General features: G+C 46.8%; 1 protein-coding gene across 4 annotated transcripts in view; it reads left to right on the top strand.

The window, feature by feature from the left end:
• Nucleotides 1-19782, top strand: part of COL15A1 (collagen type XV alpha 1 chain) — a 337165-nt gene that overhangs the window by 216621 nt on the left and 100762 nt on the right. For all 4 annotated transcript variants that reach the window (XM_006018966.2, XM_025198310.1, XM_025198313.1 and 1 more), the window contains 3 exons: nucleotides 1879-1941; nucleotides 13953-13988; nucleotides 14477-14602. In XM_006018966.2, coding sequence (XP_006019028.1) covers nucleotides 1879-1941; nucleotides 13953-13988; nucleotides 14477-14602 — 225 coding nt within the window. The remainder of the gene's footprint in view (nucleotides 1-1878; nucleotides 1942-13952; nucleotides 13989-14476; nucleotides 14603-19782) is intronic.

Below are 19782 nucleotides of genomic sequence, written 5' to 3'. Positions count from 1 at the left end.
CCCACCACATACATGCACACGCCCACACATAGCCCCCTCACCCCACACACACCAGTGCTGACATCCCCCCACACACCCCCCTCACACACAATGTACAAGAGTAAGGCTTTATTTTTGAGCTATTATGCAATCACCTCTATATGCAGTACTCAAAAAAACATGAATCAGGATAGAAATTCTTTTTAAATACAATTGAAATATGTTATAATAGAGGTTTGATTTTTAGTATATGATTTGTTTTTCTCTATAATTTGTTAAAATGATATCTTCTGAAAGATTTTGTGTGCGGCCCTCAACAGCACACCAAAACTCGTCCAGCCAAAATAATTGCCTGCCCCTGTTTTATACTGTATTGAATATAGCAAGTCTAAAAAGTAAAAATAGAAAAGAAATCAAGGTGAGGTGGATGTAAAAAATGAGGCTATATTAGGTCAATTATGGCCAAACTAAAACTCCAGATAAAATTATCATTTGTATCTAGCCTCCCCTAGCTCATTCTTAGACTCTGAGAAGAGTTTGCATCATAGATGTCATGCCTACAGCTTTTATTAAGGGAAGGAAAATCCTGATTTTCACAAAGGGAGCTATGCATTAGATGTACAACTGTACATCTGACCTTGAAAATCAAGGCCATCTACTGACTTAATTTACACTGACACTTCCCATACTTTTTGTGTGGCACTGGCTTAGCTGCACCAGAGGCAGCAACAGTGAACATGCTTAGGTAGACCAAGTATGTGCACGATGTTGCCTAAACCTGTTCAGAGAATAGAATTGTTCTACATTACATTAAATATATGTTTGAAGCACGATAGGTTGCAAAGGTAAACATTTGGGACTTAGGATCTATGCCAGTATTGAAGATGCCTGTTCAGTTTTAAGTCATCGCACCTGGTTTTTAATTACATAGTTACCTTTTTGTTTTTTTAAAGGCCCAGCCTCAATCATTTGCTGCTGATTAAGTGTCCAGTGCTGCATGGTATATTTGGAAACTGTCCTCCCCTCTTTGAATTCCACCATAATCTAAGTCTCCTATACAGGATACCACTTGCATTTCTGCACCCCAGACATGGCTGTAGCAGGTTCATAAACCTCCACAAGTGACATATAGAGGGGGGACATTGACCAGAAATGTTCTTCCTTGACCTCAGAGGTCAAATCCACTCCCAGTTTCCATAATCTCTACTGTCTCAGCACTCCTGGGAAGGTTGCTGCCTGAAAGAATGAAAACTGCTGATATCGTAAGCATCAGTGTGCAATCCTCCATGCCTTATGAGTTTCACATCCTTTCCCCACGGCAGGGAGGCACCAGAGATTTGGACTGGCAAGGTTTAAACAGTTGTTAATGTGGGTAAAACAATGTATCTATCCATAATCCTGATCATGGGGGTAGCTGAGTCATTTTACCTCAGCACATTGAGCAGGGATGGCATAGCCCTGGCTGGCAGGGGACCCAGGGGTTCAGCCTGCTAGCCCGGAGCTGCTCCACCCCAGCTCAGCCTGCTCAGCCCTTCACTGTAGCACCCTCATGTCCCAACCAGCCCCAGTCCCCGTCTACACATGTGGTGCAGTGCACTAAATAACCCCACCCTGTACTTGTGTCAAGCAGTATTATCCTGCAGTGGAGTTAATTAGTTTACTGTAGCCTAACAGTGCTGCACTTGGAGAAAGTGACATTTTACTGCAGAACTAATTAGTCAACTCTGCAGTAAAGTGCACATGTAGATGTCCCCACTGAGTCATATTTAAGTTTGCTGGGTTTTGTTTGTTTTTATAATTCTGTCATTTATGTACATAAAACTGTTTGGAGGTTTGCCTCGTTTATATGTGGGAGAGAGAGTGTGAGGTGACAAAACTTTTGTCTCCTATAATTTGTAGGGTCCCACAGGTCATCCTGGGCTTCATGGAATGGTAGGTCCTCCAGGAGTGAAAGGAGAAAAGGTAAGCTAAAAGCCTAAGGGCCTAAATCAGCATGAAATCCTTTTCCACTTTCAAGCTCTAAAAAGTCTTGAATGGTTTTATCTGTAGCATACTGTTGTCTGGCTTTAATATGTGGCTTTTTACTGAATCCAGCTCACATAACTTCTTAACATATCTCAAAGGGCATTTTGAATAACTGTATTCTGCACTGATGTGTACAGCCAATTTTGTTTTCAACACATTACATACAAAATCCATTGGTGAGCTACTTGCTGTACTTCACTGTGGCAGGGCACCTTTGGTGCCTGCCACTTTAAGAAGTTGGAGCAGACTGTGGAGCAGCCGGCAGCGATGCAGCCTAACAAGGCAGTCACATGACTGCGGTAGGGCTCCTGGATTGGTGAATGGGGCTGCACAGCTTCAATATAAACAAAGGCCCTCAGAGCTGAGTGGGCAGTTGCTGCAGGGAGCCAGAGAGAGAACATCACCAGCCAGAGCTGCTGCTCCCAGAACACCTGGAGGTCAAGGGTAGGAACTATGGGGATGGAGGAGGTTCCTGGTCCTGGGGAATGACCTAAAACTACACCCTGCTAGGGTAGGATGGTGTGGTGGGTTTGCCTGTGGCAGGGTGGTCCCTAGGAAATGCCACACCAGTGCCTCCCTAGTGAAAGGTGAGTATGGGCGCTGTATAGCCTCAGCCTTCACAACCTGGTGGGGACAGGTGAGGGGTCCAGGCATATCATCAGGCGTGAGACCCAAAGGGAGCAAGGCTGAGTACCCCAGTGAGGGGGCGGAGTAGTGGGCCCAATGATAGCATGTGAGAAGGCCGCGTGAAGTAGGGTTCACATGCGTGGACCTGAAGGACTCCGCATGGGCTGCATAGAGTAGGGTCTGCATGGGTGGGCCTGCACATAAGCCAGCTTTAGCGATTAAGTGAGCTGGGTTTGGAGGGGCCCAAGAAGGCGGGCCCATATGTGAGAGAGAAGGCAAGCGGCTCAATGACCTAACCGGAGAAACCCTTGACTGGTCAGTACTGGGGCCAGGACCAAAACATTCAAAGACCAGACCACCCACCCTGAGGGATGGCCAGAGCCAGGCGCCTGGACTTCCGGCTGGCCTAGAGGTGAAGCCAGGGCCTGTGTAGCCAAAGGTGCCAGAGGGGGCCACTGCCAAGAGGGACAAGGGTTTAGGGAATTTTGCAGCCCAGAATGAGGACAGAGAGCAGGCTGCCTGAGGAGGAGGGATCCAGCAGGTGGGGACCGAATGTCAGGCGGGCATAGAGTGAGGCCCATTGTGGGGCCAGGGACACATAGTGATGCCATCTGCGAGGCATGGGACATGGTATAAGGGGAGGTTCAGAGCCGTGTATTACGCCCTTGGCATCAGGGAGTATATGGGCAGCCCAATGCCAAAGAAGGAGATTCCCTGAATCACCCAATACTTTTTAAAAATCTAATAATTTTTAATTTCATCTCATGATTTTGGGTAGCCTGACTCATGATTCTGAATGCTTGGATTTTGCCATGTTGGAACACACATGAGGAATTATTGGCTCCCCTACAGAGTTTCAATATAGGCCACAGAGACTTAAAATAAGTCTCTTGCTCTAGAACTAGGGGCTTGATTCTGTGTCCATTATAAACACAGGGGTGAAAGGGACCCAAGGGATCATCTAGCCAACCCCTGCACAGATGTAGGATTCTTTATTCCTACATCCTTCCAGACTATCATCTTGATGCCCATCCAGCCACTTCTTGAATGAGATTCAACAGTTTTCCTTAGCACCTTGTACTTTTGTCCTACTGTTCCTACAGTTGGAAAGTTTTTCCTGAGATTTCATTTAGATCTGCTCTCCAGGTGCTTAAAGCATATTCAGTGAAAAGTTACCACATACTCCAAGAATGAAGGATCAGGCCCTATGTAAAGGCCCTGACAAGAATCAAACTTTCTGGGTAAAGTAAATTAGAGTGAAATGAATCAGATTTTAGAAATACAACTGGAGGGGGAAGGGGAGGGTTGAGGAAGCAGGCATGAATTGAAAGAAGATGCAATCTTTATAAAAGCATATTCCTCAGAATGATAGATAAAAGTATAGATTTCTCATCCCATTTTCCTCATAGCATATATTAGATGACAACTGAATTATAGATGAAGCTCTACACACTTGCAGCTGCTCACAGAATAAACAGTGCACAGCAGCCCAGCCAGTCCCACTGAGGTCAACATTGTAGTGAATTCTCAGATTTAAACATGGATTTTACTATTGCTAATATTTTTTTTCCAAAATGTATGATAAACCTTGGTTTAATATGTATTATAGTATCCGGCTATACCTGTTACCCTCCTTGGCAAAAGGAAGACTATAACACCATTTTACTTGAATATAAGACTACCCTGACTATAAGACAACCCCCCAATAATTTGGTTCTATATACAGTAGGCAGTGTAGGGTGGTGGGTGGCAGCAGCAGCTGTTGCATGCAAGCTTCCCCCCTCTCCCCCCACTGGCGTCCAGTCAACTGGCCGGAAATTCCAGTTAATAGAGTATTCCAGATAGTAGAATACCGGTTAACACAGCTTTTACTGTATATCAAATTTTCATTGAATCAACTATTAGGTAAAAGCACCAAAAGCCCCACTAAAGCACCCAATCTATGCAGACACTGCAGAGCCGGGTCAAAATAATGTGCAGCTTCTTCCAGTAAAGCATTTTCTTCTTACATCTGCAAGCAGCCTTTGTGCTCTGGTCCCTGATCTTCCACAGGGCGTTCCTGAAGCAGGAGATGAATTGGTTGAAATGAGCTGTCTGAGTTCCCTGCTGCTTGGTCAAGTGACCAAACAGCACTGCCTCTCTGGTTAGGGTCTTGACCCCTCTTATCATCAAGAGGAGTACAATTACTTTCCTCCACACCTTCTTGGTTAAAGGGCAGTACCGGAGGAGGTGATAGAATATTTCCACTTTCCACTGGCAGGTTTGCCTGAGACAGTTTGGTAGGCCTCTCTGCCCCTCTGTTTTTCCACGTCTAGGCGGGGAGTGCCTGGGGCGGAGCTACCTACCAGTTCAAATCTCTGTGCTCCTTCTACAGGTCTTTCTGGAAGATTCACTCCCACACAGCCTGTTGGTTGTTGCTGGGTAATATGTCTGTGGTCAACAAAATGTCTCGTGCTCTTACCACCTCCAGCATCTTACAGTGGTTTGTCAGGTTGCTGGTATTTTGTTTTGCAGATCGTATTTATTCTGGAAGCATTTCAGGACCTCGTAGAACCATGGTGGCTCCATAGTCCATGGGCTTGTGTTGGGCAGCGTATACACCCTCCAGTGTCACAGCAGGTGCCCTGCATTGACAAGTAACACAGTTTCCATAGTCGCAGTCTCTGTTTGACCTTGGCCTCAGTCTTTTCTCATGCTCTTTGCCTGGTCAGTTCTCGGTCGATCTCCACCCCAAGGATTTTTCCCCCTTGTGGGGGACAGAGACCCCCAGTGCCAACAGGTCTCTGAATTTGCCCATCCTCCCAGGCAAGTGCTTTTGCTCCTGCTGAGCTTGGTCCCCACCACTGTTCTATATACCTGAGTGTGTTGTAACTCTTTCAACTGACCATTTGTCCCTGCATATGATTTGAGATCATCCATTTTTTCCTGGTTACTCCCAAAGATGTCTACTCTGCTGATCCCAGAGTCCCACCTGAGCTAGTGGGCTGGTGGTTCCATCATATAGATAAACAGGATTGGGGATTGTGGGCATCCCTGCCAGATGCCAAACTCCACTTTGATCAGGGCTGTCAGGGACCCATGCTAACACCCTGCTGCTCACATCACTGTACAACTTCTTAATCCATATGGTGAAGGCTGGGGGACCCCCATCTTCATCATTATCTCAAACAGGAATTGGTGGACCACTCAGTCATAGGTCTTCTCCTGGTCAAGGTTCAGCACAGCTGTTTTCAATCATCTCTCTCCCTGTTGGTACTGTAGCACATCTCGTAGCTGCAGCAGGGTTCCATGGATCTACCGCACAGGCACTGTGCATGACTAGTCCTCATGGATCACTGCACCTGTGACAGACTTAAAATGCTCAGCCAAGACTTTGGCCATCATCTTATAGTTGAAGCTCAGAAGCATTATGGATCTCCATTTTTTTTTAGTTTATCTCTTGCCTCCTTCTAATAAAGAAGGGTTATGAGACACCCAGATGGCCCTCTTGCAGGTGCTCTTTACAGACCTCCAGCAGGTCCAGGCCCACCTGGTCCCAGAAGGTCACATAGAGACCTTGGGCAGGCTGTCTGCCCCAGGAGTCTTACTCTTCTTGAAATGGTGAAGAGTTCTATTGATCTCCTCCTGCATCCATTCCTCCACCAGCTTCTGACTCTCTTCCTCCCCAAGGACCTGGGTAAGCTCCAGCAGGCATCCTACCTGGCCTCAAGTCCTCTGGGCGCACAGTGTACAGCTCCCAGTAGACAGCCGCTGCTGTCTCCAGTATCCCCTTGTTTGACCAGTGCTCCACACTCACTCAGTCTACCAGACTGGTCATGGCTTCCTTCTTGCCTTCTTTAACCTGCTAAAATAAGCAGACCACTCCTCTCCCTCCTTCACCCAGGGGGCCCTTCCTGGCCTGTTTTCTGTACCAGGTTTCAATCTGGCTCTTTACCTCCCGCATGGCCTCCCTTACTTCCTAACCCCCAGCTGCCTGTTTGTGCAGGCTCTGCAAATTGCAGTTTAGCTGTTTGCATTGTTTTCTCTGGAATCAGGCTCACTTCCTTCCAGCCTGCTGGAAGAAGTCTCTTGTTCTTTCTTTCATGCTGGCCCACCACTATACTCCATGTAGTTCTGGTACATGGGTCTGAGGGTTTTCCACCCTGCATAGTGCTGCCTGAACTCCTGCTGCATCTTTTCATTGTCCAGAAGGCTCAGGTTCAGAGTTCACATTCCTCTGCCTTTCTTGGGCTGCCTCCTCATTTCTGCTTTCACTGTCAGGAGGCAGTGGTCCAAGAAGCAGACAGGTGCAGATTCAGGTTTAGGTACTTTCCACGCCTTGGGGAGGAGGATAAAATCTATGCATGATTTTGATTGACCCAAAGGGTCTATCCATGTGAAATTTCCCCTGGGTCCTTGGGCTTCTTTGCTTGCATCTAACAGACTGTGTTCACAGATAAACTGCTTCAGCAGCCTGGAGGATCTGTCTAGCCTTTTTGTCTTCCAATTGTTCTGTCTCCCTCGTTGATGATGCAGTTGAAATCTCCTGTGATCACCACTAGCCAGGTGCTGGGTACCACAACTGTCAAGTTTTTAAGAAAGGTGTACTTTGCTGTTCTGTTAGCTGGTATACACACATTTAGGAGGTTAAATCTTCCTCTCTCTTTCCAAGTGGATTTACAATCACCTGCCTGCAATAATTTCTCTGTGCTGCAGGGGGCGCACTCTGTCTCCTGTCAGAGGGACCACAGTCCCTGCTGCCAGATCACCATTGGCTCCAGACCAGAAAGAAGGTCCGTGCTGCCAGTGTTTCTTAAACAAAGCATAATCTTTAGAACTGGGCAGACCATGTTCCTGAAGACAGATAATATCCGCTTTTAGTTGCCTGAGGTCCTGCTCTATTGTATCCCAGTTGGTGGAACAGTATTGTACTTTGTGTCCAATGTGTCAGATGGTCTCACCACCAGCTGCCCAGAGCCCCCATTGGTGCCCCTTCCATTAATTGACACCCCATTTGAGAGGTTAGGGGTGGATGTTGTGGGGCCATTCCCAAAAAGTAGTACAGTGTACCAGTATATCTTAGTGCTGGTGGACTACGTATCCTGCTACCCGGAGGGAGTACCTTTGAAAGTTATAACAGCCACTAAGGTGATGGAAGAATTGTTTAAGATTTTGTGGTGTGTGGGGCTCCCTCAAGAAGTACTCACTGATCCTGAGACTAATCTTACGTTGCGAGTGTCTGGGGAGGTCTATAGGACCTTAGGATTGAAGCATTTGAAGCCATCAGTTTCATAGATTTCATACATTTCATAGACATTAGACATTAGGGCTGGAAGGGACCTCGGAAGACCATCGAGTCCAGCCCCCTGCCCAAAGGGCAGGAAGTCAGCTGGGGTCATAGGATCCCAGCAAGATAAGCATCCAATTTTCTTCTGAAGGTGTTCAATGTAGGTGCTTGAACCACCTCCGATGGCAAGCTATTCCAGACCTTGGGGGCTTGGACAATAAAGAAATTCTTAGTTTCATAGTTTCATAGTTTCATAGTTTCATAGTTTCAGGGTCGGAAGGGACCTAATAGATCTTCTAGCCCGACCCCCCGCCAGGGCGGGAGAACAACCCAAAAACACAAACAAAACCACTCACCCTAAAAACAAAAACGGGACTCAAATGAGTCCAGCCAGGTAAGTATCCAGCCTCTTCTTAAAGATCCCCAGGGTAGGGGCCAGCACCACCTCCCTTGGAAGTTGGTTCCAGCTCCTAGCCGCCCTAACTGTGAAGTAGTTTTTTCGGATGTCCAATCTGTACCTCCTCTCCATCAACTTGTGCCCATTATTCCTTGTTATGCCAGCAGGGGCTAGGGGAAACAGCGTCTCCCCCAAACCCTTCTGGTTCCCCCTAGTGAGTTTATAGACGGTCACCAGGTCCCCCCTCAGCCTTCTCTTGTGGAGGCTGAATAGGTTCAAGTCCCGCAGTCTCTCACTGTAGGGTCTGCCCTGTTGTCCCCGGATCATGCGGGTGGCCCTCCTCTGGACCCTCTCCATGTTGTCCACATCCCTCCTGAAATGGGGCGCACAGAACTGGACACAATACTCCAGCTGCGGCCTGACCAGCGTCGCATAGAGGGGGAGGATCACCTCCCTGGCTCTACTCGAGATGCACCTGTGGATGCACGACAAGGTCCGGTTAGCCCTGCCAACCATGACCTCGCATTGTCGGCCCATGTTCATCTTGGAGTCAATAATGACACCAAGATCCCTTTCCGCCTCCGTGCTCTCAAGTAGGGAGCTCCCCATCTTATAAGTGTGCTGCTGGTTCCTACTACCCAAGTGCAGCACCCTGCACTTGTCCGTATTGAAACGCATCCTGTTCCTGTCTGCCCACCCCTGTAACCTATCCAGATCCTTCTGCAATCTCTCTCTCCCTGCTAGCGTGCTCACCTCCCCCCAAATTTTGGTGTCATCAGCGAATTTAAACAGGTTGCTCTCCACCCCAACATGCCACAGTCGCCTAGTTTATTAATTAGGATGGGGTGAGAGACGGTGTCAAAGGCCTTGCTGAAGTCCAGAAAGACTACATCCACCGCGACACCTGTATCCATGGCCTTTGTGACCTGATCATAAAAGGCAATCAGGTTGGTCTGACATGATCTCCCCCTAATAAATCCATGCTGATTGCCCCTGAGCATCATCTCGGATGCCGGCCCATCACAAATGTGCTCCTTGATGATCTTCTCAAAGAGCTTCCCCAGGATTGAGGTAAGACTGACGGGCCTATAATTGCCCGGGTCTTCCCTTTTCCCTCTTCCTTATGACCAGCCTGAAACGGTCTTGCAGTAGTTTATAACCGTTCGACCTCATCATCCCTTGGGGCGCTCTGGTGAACAAACGTTCCCCCAGATACTGGTGGCCACCCCTGATAAACTTATAGGTAGCCATCAGATTACCCCAGAGCCTGCCCTTTTCCAGGCTAAAGAGCCCCATAGCTCTCAGCCTGTCATCGTAAGGTCTGTTTTCCTGACCTCTGATCATGCACGTGGCACTTCTCTGGACTCTCTCAAGCTTCTCCACATCCTTTTTGAATTGTGGGGCCCAAAACTGGACACAGTACTCCAGCTGTGGCCTCATCAAGGCTGAGTACAAGGGGAGAATGATGTCCCAGGATTTGCTTGAGAAGCATCCATGGATGCCATTCTCAAACTGATGGAGTAGACATGTGCTTCAAGAGGACCCTGAAGAGTATGTTGAAAAGGTTTGTAGCTGAAGAACCTCAACAGTGGGAACAAATGATGTAATCCTTATTGTTTGCCATTAGAGAAGCCCCACAAGCTTTGCTGGGGTTTTCACCTTCCACACTTTTAAATGGTCATCGACCCTGTAGCATCTTACAGTTGATGAAGGAAGGTTGGGAAAAATAACTACACCAGACTAAGAACTCAGTGAAAGACATTCTTCAACTAAGGGGAAAACTGAATAAGGTGTGGGCTTGTCCATAAAGGCAGTGTGGGGGAAGCACAAGCCCGCCAAGAAGCCCAGTATAACAAGAAAGTCCATGAAAGTAAATTTGAGGTTGGACATTGGGTCCTCCTATTGCTTCTGGACAATTAATTAATATTTTTGGCAAGATGGCAAGGGCCCAATGAGGTAACACACAAAGTGAGCCCAGTGGATTATGAAGTTTATCAGCCCAACAAGTGAAAAATGAGGCAGTCTAGCATATAAATTTGTTGAAGCCCTGGCAAGAGATAGGCATTATGGATTGCCCCCTATCCAGATGAGCCCAAGCAGGGACCCTTCATGCAAGACTGGGAGAAGTGGATGAAAGAAGTTGAATTAGGATCTCAGCTGACTGAAAAGCAATGGGTACAAGCAGCTAAATCAGTGAAAAAATGTCCAGATGTGTTTCAGGAAGCCTCAGGGGAAGCCAAAGGTGCCATGCATAGCATTGGGATGCCCACAGGCTAGGTAGTTCAGGAGTCCTGGAGAAGAATCCTGGGCAGCTCCAAGGCAAGGAAAAACTGAAATGGAAACCATGTTGAGAAGGGGCATAATCCAAGAATCCCATTGTGAAAGGCAAAGCCCAATAGTAATCATACCAAAACCGGATGGGGATATTCACCTTTGTATAGATTTTAGAAAAGTGAATGCACTGGTGAAATTTACTGCTTACCCCATGCCCATGATTAATAAGATGGTAGAAAGAATAGGATAGGCCTGCTATATATCAACATTAGACCTGACAAAGGGCTACTGGAAGGTGCCTTTGGCACTAGAAGACCAAAAGTTTTGGACTACAAGTAGTGGCGGGAGAGATCAAAATTTTAGGGTTCCCAGTTGAGGCATAAGGGAAATGACATAAAGCGTGGGAAAAGGTGACAGCGAGGGTATGACAAGTATTATGGTTGTGGGTGATTGTCCTTTGCTAGAAAAGTGGCAGCAGTTAAGGCAGTGCTACTGCTGATCATTCTGGACACTAGAATTGTGTTTTACATGTCATGGTGGCGGTTAGTGAAAGGACAAAGGGAAATACATGTGTTCTTTTTGGAAAGCAAAAAAATAAAGTCTAGCCAGAACAGAACTGTATAAAGCAAGAGAGATGGGAGTGGGACCTACCTAAATTGCAGCAGTTTGCAACGGAGCAGCACCTTTAATTTTGCTCTTTTTGCCATGCACCCTGCCCAGCACTGTGTGACCAAGAGGCAAAAACCATGTCATTATCTGTCTGCCACTCAGTGGCCGGGTGGGGGCACATGGTGAAAAGTGCAACATTAAAGGTGCCACTGCGCTGCAAGCTTCTGCTGTGATTTAGATAGGGTCCCTGGATGGGGAGTGCCAGACAGTTTGTGTGTTTACACAACCCTATGTGAGTGCAGTTTGTAAAGCAGCAACAGAGGGGGAAGGGAAAGCAGCATGTGTTAGCCAATTTTTTGCAGGTACAATCTGGAGGTGGTAATGGGGGACTGCAGTTATGTTTTCCCCCTGGCTTGCTCCTTTGCCTTTTTGCTAGGAATAAGTAAGACTAGTGGGTATCTGAAACCAAGGGCTTCCAGATATGGGACTTGCACATAGGATGCCTGTCACAGATTTAAAGAGTATCCATAGCCCAAGACTGATGAGTCTGAGAGGGAGGATATTTGTCCAGTAGAGCCACACAGACTTGAAAAATTGATCTCTGCTCAGTTGAATTTGGAACTTAACTATTGGATCCAACTGAATTTTGGAACTGATTTGGCTGATTTGGCCCTTGGAATGAAATACACATATAAAAATAAATGTTGTGGCAATGGGGGACTGCTCTTATGCTTTTCTCCTAGCTGCTTCTCAGCCTTTTGGCTAGGAGCAAGCAAGACTAGGGGGCACCTGAACTCCAAGGCTTCCAGGCCTGGAGCTTGCACGTAGAAGCTGCTAAAAAATAAAAAAGCTTCCATCAGTTTGTTTGCCCGGTATGGGCCATTTGTTTTATACTAAAGCTTAGTGTTGACTGCATTTAATCAACTTCATGGTTGGTTTCCATTACTGAGCACATGCTGCTTTTGGCAGCAGCTTAGTGATAGACAATGTATCTAATGAGGCTTCCTTTTATGCAAATATAAGATGAGGCAATTTTCCCCTCGTGCTGATTGGGATAAAAAACCTTGTCTTGTATTCAAGTAAATATGGTAGGTAACTGGGAACAGTATTGAAGAGCCCATCTGTGGGATGGAAGTTTTACATGCTGTCTGTGGTTATTTTAACATAAATAATTCATTTTTACTGTTGTTCTTTTGCTATTGCCACTTACTCTTTCTGTTCACCCCTTCTGAAGGCAGAATTTCCTTTGACTGCTTGAGTAAGGACTGCAGGATATGATCGGATATGTTAGCTATTGCAATTAAGTCAGTTAGGCCCAGTGTGATTTTTAAAATGAGCTCTTTTCATACTGCGGGTTTCTTCCTATTCTGTAAACGGAATTTGAAGACAACAGGATGGGAGGAGAGACGCTGAGAGAGAGACAAGATTCTGTCTCTTCCACGAAAGCTGAATAGGAAAGAACAGAAACCTATTAATCCACTGCAGTTTACCTTGGCAGGCTGGCATTAGTAATCTATGTGCATGTATCAGAATACATGACTTCAGGAAAAATCTGGTAACTCCCTCTCTCATTTTCTTTTTAATTAAGGCCACTCTGTCTCTTACAAGGAGAGATTTATCAGAGATCAGATATGTGCAAAACTGAGACAGTGCAGCCATAAGAACTTCTCTAAAAATCTTGTTGGGTTTGGCCATACTTACAGCGTGCTTTGAACCATATCCTGCTCCTTCCGTGGGATGAGGATTAGACATTTGATGTTTTGATTCTATGTTCCAGAGTTGTAAAGTCTACACCAGGGGTTGTCAATCGGGGGTACGCATACCCCTGGGGGTACTTTGAAAGGTTCCATGGGTACATGCGGGTGGGCGGGGACAGAGTGCCACTGCCTCACAGGAGCAGGACTGGGGCAGGGCAAGAGCAGCAGCGCGCCTCTGCAGGCCGGACATAGGGAAGAAGCTTGCATGCAGCGGCTGCTGCTGCCATCCACCACCCCGTGCCACTGCTCCATGTGCAGGTGCCCCCCACACCCCCACTCCATGACCAGCTGCTGCTACCCCCACTGCAGCTCCTTAACCAGCCGCCAAGGGTACATTGCTCAAAAAAGGTTGAAAACTGAATTAAAGTACTAGAAAACTAATTAAGGTACTAGACCAGTGGTGCTCGGCTTTTCCAGTGCACAAGCTGGATGAGTGGGACACAGCCAGACTGTGGGATAGATCCAATATGTGGGTCCAGGTCTGCACACCAGGTCCAGGACTCCATGCTGGGTCTAGGACCAGGTGCCAGGTCTGTGGACTGGCTCTGCATGCTGGCCTAATCCAGCATGTGGGGCCATGTCATAGGACACCTAATGGGTCAAAAATCTGGTGGCGGGAGAGGGGTGGCAGGGTTAATTGCCACAGAGCTTCCAGAGCTGTGACAATTAACACTGGCACCAATCCCCTGCTGGCAAATTTCTGGACCCTTTGGGAGCCCTATGGGCTGCATGACTCAGTTCTGTGGGCCGGATCTGGCCTGTAGGCTGTACTTGGAGCACCACAGTATTGGACTGCTTTCTGTCTGTGAATCATACTGGAAATTCAAATCATGTTTCTCTGTTACCTACTCAATTGTGGGTTGCTTTTTTTTAACCAGCAGCTTTTATTGTATCATGACATCAACAAATATGTAAGGTATTCACCAAAATCTGAATTAAGCAGAGTGTATGCCCGTGTTCTTGCTTCCTAACTAATTATATCCCACCCAAATAAGTGAGATTTGGTTTTATTTTACAGGGTGATCCAGGTCTTTCTGTTTCCATTGGTCCAAAGGTTGGTTGTTTCTTTATAACAAGTTCATGTTATGTACAGTTTATCAGAATTTTATACCTATTACAAGTTTTTTCAAAGCAGTTGAAAAAAAGTCAAGAAAAAGTATCTTAACAAAATGAAATGTCCCTATTTTTTATATTTTTGCACGGAGTTTAGGAATAAGTAGACCTGAGTCCTATTCCCAGCTCTGGTTTCCAAGCTGTTGTGTCAGGATCAGGTGACTTGTTTGGTGCAGACTTTAGAACTATACCGCCTCACTTTCCTATCTATAAAATGAGCATAGTATGTAACTCCTGGATATGTTATGGAGCCTAATGTATTTGTATTTGAACAGTGTTTGGAAGGAAGGAGCTTAGAAGTCCCAAAGAGTATTATTCTGCAGCCTCATTAAGTCAATGATTTTGATTCAAACAAATTATATTTTATATGGACAAGTAGATGTGCTAACTTCATGTTGTGTCATGTTGTGCCATTTCCTTTTGCTTTAGGGAGATGCTGGAGATACTGGAGCACCAGGTCTAAAAGGTGAAGCAGGTGCTGATGGACAGCCTGGGAAACCCGGACCACCAGGACTCCCGGGACCCCCTGGCCCAGGCTATGGCTTTGGATTTGAGGTAACTGTCCTATAAGGATGATTAATTGTATGTACAAGGCTATTAGCTTCAAAGGGAGGACAACATGATTGTTACTTGTTGATTCTGAAGATAGAGATGATAATTCATGTTAGTCAGAAATAAGCAGGCAGAAGGTAGTGCAGGTGGCCTCTTGGGGACTATAGAGATTCAAGGCATGCTTTTTGTAGGCAAGAACCTAGTTCATCAGCTATCACTAGCACTCTGGTTTTGTGAGGGGGTGGTTCACAAAGGCTTTAAGACTAGATTAGACAAACATTTTTCTAGGATGGTTTATACAGAAGTGATACTGCCTTGAACAGGGGGTTAGCTTCTGAGGTCCCTTCCAGCTCTACTTTTTATGTTTCTTATTTAAGATGAATTTGATCACAAAAAGATTCCTTTAGCTTTACACTAAAAATTGCTTGTGACATTTTTGTTTAGGTTTAATTTATTTCTTCCCAGCCTCCAGGTAAACGGCTTACTATTATTTTTCTGAGTGGAATTTGGCCATATATTTGATTACAATATGTTGGTAGTTTATTTCTCTAAGTAACATGCATATGAAAGTTTAGTGATCAGATTGTCCTCCAGAATTGTACAGACATCTCCACCTTCCTATAATGGGGTCACATTCACATCCAGAGAGGATAACAGAATCATAGAAAAGTAGGACTACAAGGGACCTCCAGAGGCCATCTAGTTCAATTCCCTGCTTGAGACAGGACCTTTCCTATCTAAACCATCTCATAAAAGGCCTTACCTAACAATTTTTCAAGTTCTGAGCGGCCAAAGACCACAGGCCTCTGGATTGTACACCATGCTATTTGTCCCTCCTCACTGCACTACATGGACACTTGCCATTTGAGGAGCAACTCCAGCTGCACTGTACTGGCACCTCCTTTTTGCACAGGGTCTCCCTAAGGCCCTCAGCCCTGCTGGCTACCCTTCCTTGCCCTCAGGGGAGGGGACAAGCAGCAGAAGCTGGAGGAGGGAGGGAGAGCCTGGAGACTACAGCAGCAACACAGGAGAGCAGTGTGAAGAGAATGGCAGTCAGCCCAGGAGCCCAAGGGCTGCAGGTTAAATTCTCAGGGGCCACATGCAATCCATTAGCTTCCAATAAGACAGTCCTGGTATAATCTGTTCCTAAAACTACACAATCAGTCCTGTTGTACAGATACAAGACACCATGCCCGAATCAGAGAGAGATATTTAGCTGTCTTAGTTTAAAGTCAGATAGAAGGCAGGGTAAAGATGCACCTTATAGACCAACTAAATCAAGATTCAAAAGATTTTGTAAGCAACAGCTTATTTCAGCTTGATGGGAAGGGCCTGCAGGGAGTAGTGCTTCTAAATGAAAAGCAGTGTTTAACTACAAAGGATAGGGAATGGTGGGGTCCCAGTAGTGGCCGTGACACCCTCTGGTGGTTCTGTAACCTGTGCCCTGCTCTGCCTCTAGGGTACCCTCCCCTCCTTCTTTCCTGCCATGCCTTGATGTTCTTATTGTACTGCAAGGGAAGTTGCCTCAATAGTCCTAAAGCGAGCCTTACTCTGTCTAATAGCCAGCAGGTCCCTCCTGAACAGCCCTGGCCTCAGTCCTGCCCTTAGGCTGTATAGGCATTTTCAGCCTGCCTACGGCACCTATAAGCCTTAAGGGCTAATTACATGTCTGTGCCCCTCCAGAACACCTGTAGCCTTAAGGCCTCATTGCATGGCTCCATCCTCCCCTACACCATGCTCCATGCTTTGCAGGTGTCACTGTACTGTCCCTCTCCTGTTAGGACTTCGGCCTTTTCAATGTCCACCCCTTTTTTCTCACTAGGCCTTCTAGCCCAGGCCCATTGTATTGGACCTGGCATCTAGGCACCAGCTCTAGTCTTGCCCAGGCTCTGGGCCCTTGGCCCCTGTCTCAAGTGCTGAACCCTCTAGCTGCAAGTTCTGCCCTGTTCTTGGGTCCTCTTGCTTGCTCTGCCTTGAGCCTCTCCTCAGCAGGGCTCAAGGCAACCATTTGCCCCTAGGGCACTAATGGGACCTCCAAAGACCACCCCTCACATTCCCAACCCAAATCATCAGTATAACTTAATCAAATAGTAAGCCCTCTGGCTACAAAATGAATCTTCCCTTCTGGGCAAAGAAATATTATGAAAGCAAAAGTATGCTGCCACTTTAAGAAGAAAACCTCCTTACCCTCAGAGCAGCCCATACTCTGGGGGCCGCCTCCATTCTGGGCTCTCACTCCTCCACTCTGGTTCAGGGTCCCTCAGATAACTCTTCCCCTCTGGGGAGCTTCTCTCCTTGGCAGAAGCAGGGCCAGACTGCTTCAGCTGTATTCTCCATAGTGACACTCAGTAGCTGCATTCCTCCTGCTGAGATGGTGTTCTTCCAGCAGCCACCAGGATCTTCCTGCTGGCTCCACTCAGGGCCTGTGCTTATATGCAGTCTAAGCCCAGCCCGTTCCCTAGTCATGTGGCCCCTGATTGCCTCTGGCCATACCTGCCACCTGTTTCTCTGCCCACCTGCCAGCCCTTAAATTAGGAGGAACACCAAGTGTCCTGCTACAGGAGAAAAAGTGACAAAATTCAGTTAACTCAGGGTTAATCTCATATTGCATTTGCATTTTGGTCTTGTACTAAGTGAAATAGAATTCTGCTTTTAGTGTTCAGAGCTGTTATACTATAGGCTAAAACTCCTGTGGCACTAATATCATAGTGGCTTTAGTATTTTATTTTTGTGTGTAAATAATTTATAATCTGGGCTTAAATATGCAGCAATACCTGCCAGGGGGTATGTCTCCACAAGATATTAATGCAACTTGCACCAGAGTTTATTGCTCTTTGGTGCAGTGTTTACGTGTGCCTAGGACTGCAGCATGTTGAGCCAGGGCGGCACAGCCCTGGTGGGTCAGTTTACCAGCCCAGATCTGTTCCCTTCTGGCTCAGCATTCTGGAGAGGAGCTAGCCAGCAGGCAGCCCCCGCACTGTAGTACCCTCATGTCCCAGCCAGCCCCTTCACAGTGTACACGTGCATTTTGCCACACGTAACTACTCTGCTGTAGGACAGTACTTGTGTTAGGGAGTACTATCCTACAGTGGAGTTAATTAGTTTACTGCAGCCTAATAGCACTGCACATGTAGATGATGATTCTTTACTGTGGAGCTAATTTTAGTTAGCTCTGAAGTAAAGCATCATATGCAGATGCACCCAGGATGCTTTAACAGTGAATTGCAGGTTCTGTGTTAGATGCCAGTTTTCATATACTGTCATCCTAGATACAAAATGCAGCAACTCCATCGTGAACTCATGCTTTGTAAGATTCAATAGGAATCATCTCTTATTAAAAAAAAAAAACAAATTTCGATCCATTACACTTTATTGAGGCATAAAGAGCAACTTCCATTTTAAAATTTGAGTTTGGCTCACCTTAGGTTCAATTTCACCCTTCATTTGAAAATGTTTTATTGCAGTTGTATCTCAGAACACTGCAGTTTACCTTGTGCTGCCCTGCTGGCAAGCATAAATGAGAAAATCAGGGTTTACACATTCTTATTTCTGCTAACCAGAGTAGTCATTTAGCTTATATATGTGGGTTTTCCTCTCTCTCTGTACTTATTTATGCAATGTTCATCTCTTCTTTCGCTTTTTCATTCAGGAGATGTTTTCAAACTGTGGTGCTATTTTCTTTTAACCTCATAGAATGTAATGTAGCACAGCACAGTAACAAAGAAGAATATTATATGAGAAATAAACAATGTTTGCTTGAAACTGGTGGCCACAATGGGTGTGTCCACACATGCAGGCACATGCACTTGCAGCAGCTCAAATAGAAGCAGTGCAAATTTGAGCCAGGGCTTTTTGCTTCAGTGCACATGCCCAGACATGCACTTTGGTGTGGAGCAAATTGTGCCACTTGGGGCAAAATAACCCTGCCTGGCTCCTCCTGGATCTGCAGCCAGAGGGAGCTAGAGGCTGGGGCCAACACCTGCGCTGTCCCCAGCAGTATAAAAGGCTGCTCTGGCAAGTAGCTCAGGGCTACTCACTCCCAGGAGTTTCTGGGGCCTGGCCAATTGGTCCCTGGGGACACTACCGCTTGTGCCAGCTGGACTGCTGAAGCAGCCCTGAGAGTTCCCTGCTCCCTCTACTCACTGCAGCAGTCTAGCAGTGGGGGCTGCTGCCTGGCTGTGACCTATTGCTACCTGCAACAGCACGTGGCCCTAAGGCTGCACTCCTGCCAGACCCAGATGGGGACTGCATGGACATTAGAGGCATCTGGGCCAGCTGCAGTGGGCTGTGGCAGCTGTGTGGCACTACTGCCATGTGTGCCACTGCTTGGCCACCTGGGCACCTATCGCCCGGAAGATGTTCTTAGTGTGGTGGCCTGCTTTGGACTATTAAAGCAAGTCCTCGTGGCCCCAAGTGGCCAGGAGGTCAGCCACCTCCAGCTGGGTCCTGGGTGCAAGCTCTGAGCAGGCTCCTCTGCCTGGGTCCTGCCACTTGCCACACTGTCAGGAATTCAAGTGTTCCCTATTTAAAAAACTGCAAAATCCCTGATAAAAAAAATCCCAAAGTCAGTCTTTAAGATACCCCAAAATCCATGTTCTTCTGCAAGTAAAACAAAAGTCCACTAGACATTGTGTGTGTGCATGTGTGTGTACACACATACACACACACACACACACATATATATATATAGAGAGAGAGAGAGAGAGAGAGAGAGAGAGATCAATCAAATCAGTTAGGCAATGTTTTATTGATATATTTACAATTTTAAAGCAATTTGGAAGCCTACCCTTGCCTCTATCATCATAATAAAATCAATTCTAAATATCTATACAGTTTGGCATTGTTTTTTGGCTTTTTTGTCATAGAAAAATCAGAGCTGCCCCTACCCCCTTTGCTCACCAGAATGTGCAGCGCTGAGTAGCACTGATATGCCAGTGCCCTTCCCCTGCCCTAGCCCCACACTCGTAACCCACAGCCTGCCCCCCCACCCCAGTCCCCTCACTCCTGACCCACAGGGTCAGATATGTGGGTGAGGGGTCTGTGGGGGTGGTTTGGGTGGATTGTGGGGATATGTGGATTGTAGGGGGACATATAGGGGGGCTGATCAGGAGGGTCCCCTGCCCCCCACAGGGTGAAGCCCCCACGCAGCTCATGGGCTGCATCCGCCCCGGGCCACAGTCCCC

This window comes from Alligator sinensis, unplaced genomic scaffold, assembly GCF_000455745.1.
Source record: "Alligator sinensis unplaced genomic scaffold, ASM45574v1 scaffold428_1, whole genome shotgun sequence".
NCBI lineage: Eukaryota > Metazoa > Chordata > Crocodylia > Alligatoridae > Alligator > Alligator sinensis.
Note: the sequence above shows the minus strand (reverse complement) of the source record. Positions and strands in the feature narration are given on the sequence as shown.